The sequence below is a fragment of the Plectropomus leopardus genome, unplaced genomic scaffold (assembly GCF_008729295.1).
Source record: "Plectropomus leopardus isolate mb unplaced genomic scaffold, YSFRI_Pleo_2.0 unplaced_scaffold27564, whole genome shotgun sequence".
NCBI lineage: Eukaryota > Metazoa > Chordata > Actinopteri > Perciformes > Serranidae > Plectropomus > Plectropomus leopardus.
The window spans coordinates 1-1,960 of record NW_024630006.1 but is presented as its reverse complement, the minus strand read 5'-3'; the positions used below and the strand labels follow the sequence as shown (position 1 = coordinate 1,960).

The 1,960-nt window shown below is 41.5% G+C and overlaps 1 protein-coding gene across 1 annotated transcript; it reads right to left on the bottom strand.

The window, feature by feature from the left end:
• On the bottom strand, positions 1 to 1,923 carry LOC121937829 (vasoactive intestinal polypeptide receptor 2-like; the record flags this gene model as incomplete). Its single annotated transcript, XM_042481134.1, has 5 exons — positions 1 to 362; positions 474 to 515; positions 769 to 907; positions 1,025 to 1,116; positions 1,858 to 1,923. Coding segments are annotated over 5 exons (504 nt in total), but the record flags the coding sequence as incomplete, so codon positions are not given.
• Positions 1,924 to 1,960: the final 37 nt, after the last annotated feature.

Genomic DNA, 1,960 nt, shown 5'->3' with positions numbered 1-1,960 from the left:
TGGCGGGAAATTCCCCACGAAAGATATGACAAGAACTCGACCTCAGAAACTCCTTCAGCTCACGAGTTCAGTCCCTGCAGGAGCGATAATAACGATATGTCTAAAAAAGGTCCTGAAGTGAGACATCGAGTCTCCTCGCCCTCTGAGTCGCTCTGAACATGAGCGTCTCTATAAAAACCGTCCGTCTGCGTCCCCGGTCAGAGAACGGTGACCTCAGTCTGCAGGATGGACTGAGCTCGGGAGTTTCTGGGGAAGTTTTCGGTGCCGTTTCTGCTGACCGACATGGCGTGCAGCCGGTAGTCCCGCCCCACGTAACGCTTGAGAGATAAACTCCTCCACGTCCTCCTCAGCTCGCCCTGGACCTTTTTATGCACCAACAAAGAAGAGTTTAGAGTCTGTGAGGCAGGAGTTTGATGTTTGGAAATGTGTGTGTGTGTGTGTGTGTGTGTGTGTGTGTGTGTGTGTAGACTCACCTCGCTGTTGAGGAAACAATAGAGGACCGCCACGATCAGACCCTAAAACACACACACACACACACACGCACACACACACAACTGTCACTGACTACACATCAGTCTATAGATTTATAAAACAAGTTTAAATTTGAAAAAATGACTCTATAAAAAACAAGCGCTCTGACATGAAAGAAAAAATGAATTTTAGGTTAATTTAACATCTGCATATTTTGAGGGTCATCACCTTCAAAGTGTGTGTATTTCTGTATAAAAATGTATAAATGAGCGAAATCTGTCATGATATAAATGATACCTGGAAGGATCCGAGGGCGAGCTCAAAGAAGATCTTGACGTGCCTCATGTTTTTGTCGGCCGGCTCCATCAGGTACACAAACACCACGTAGTTGACCCCAAACAGAGGGATCAGCAGGAGGGTGGACTTAGCCAGACGTCTGGAGCGTGCACACACACACACACACACACACACACACACACACACACGCAATGATAATGTCTTCCTCTTGTCACCTTGAAGCCCTCTAAAGTGCAAAAAGAGGTCAAACGTGTACCTGTACTGCGACTGCTCGTTTCCTCCGACATCGGTGCAGCGCAGCTTCTGCACCAGGATGCGAATGATGCTGATGAACAGGATGAAGTTGATCTTTTACAGGAAGAAGAGACAGAGGCGTGTCAGTGAATAAAGTTTTTCAGCGTCCTGACAGCAACATTTATCTTTGTGAAACTAAAATTTTAAATGATAAGTATCAGAAACACATTGTAATGTAACAAGTAGCCACAAATTTCTATGTGTGTATGTTTATCTACATGTTTTTGTGGTACCGTTACTTTTACGTTAGTAAAGGTTCGCTCAGCTCAGGGGAGGAAACAGAAGTAAAGTGCAGGTTGTCAACTTGTTCTGATTGATCATCTGATTTACAACATGTTTAAAACTAAAATGAAGCTTATCTGAAGCTTATCTGTGTTTTTAGATGTTTTCCCAACTGAGCTGCTATGAGACCGTCTATAAACGTCTGTATCGGATGGAATAAGCTCTGAAATAACATATTAAGTTGATAAAAATATTTTGGTTTAGTATACGCAGCTGGAAAACGGGCCGAGGAAGACCGATGAAGTGAGAGTTTATTAAAGTGAAATGTTACAGATTTTCCAAATGTTACTGTCCTGAATCTACTCTACAAGTTCAATAAAATCATAAAAATCTAGTCTAGTTTGTTTGCTTGAAACTAGAAATCTGTCTGAAATAATCCTAAATAAGTGCTTTAGATGATAATACAGAATATGTATTTTTAAGTAAATATTAGTGGCAGTGACAAGAAGCAAGTCATGACATAAAAACAGAATTTCTAGCTTCATTTTATTAAGATTTTGGTACAAAACTCACAATGACAGACGCCATGATGGGCCAGTTCATCACTCTGTTAGGGATAGGGTTCTCGTTCATCTCCCAACACCTGAAAACAAATAATCATAATAATAATAATAAC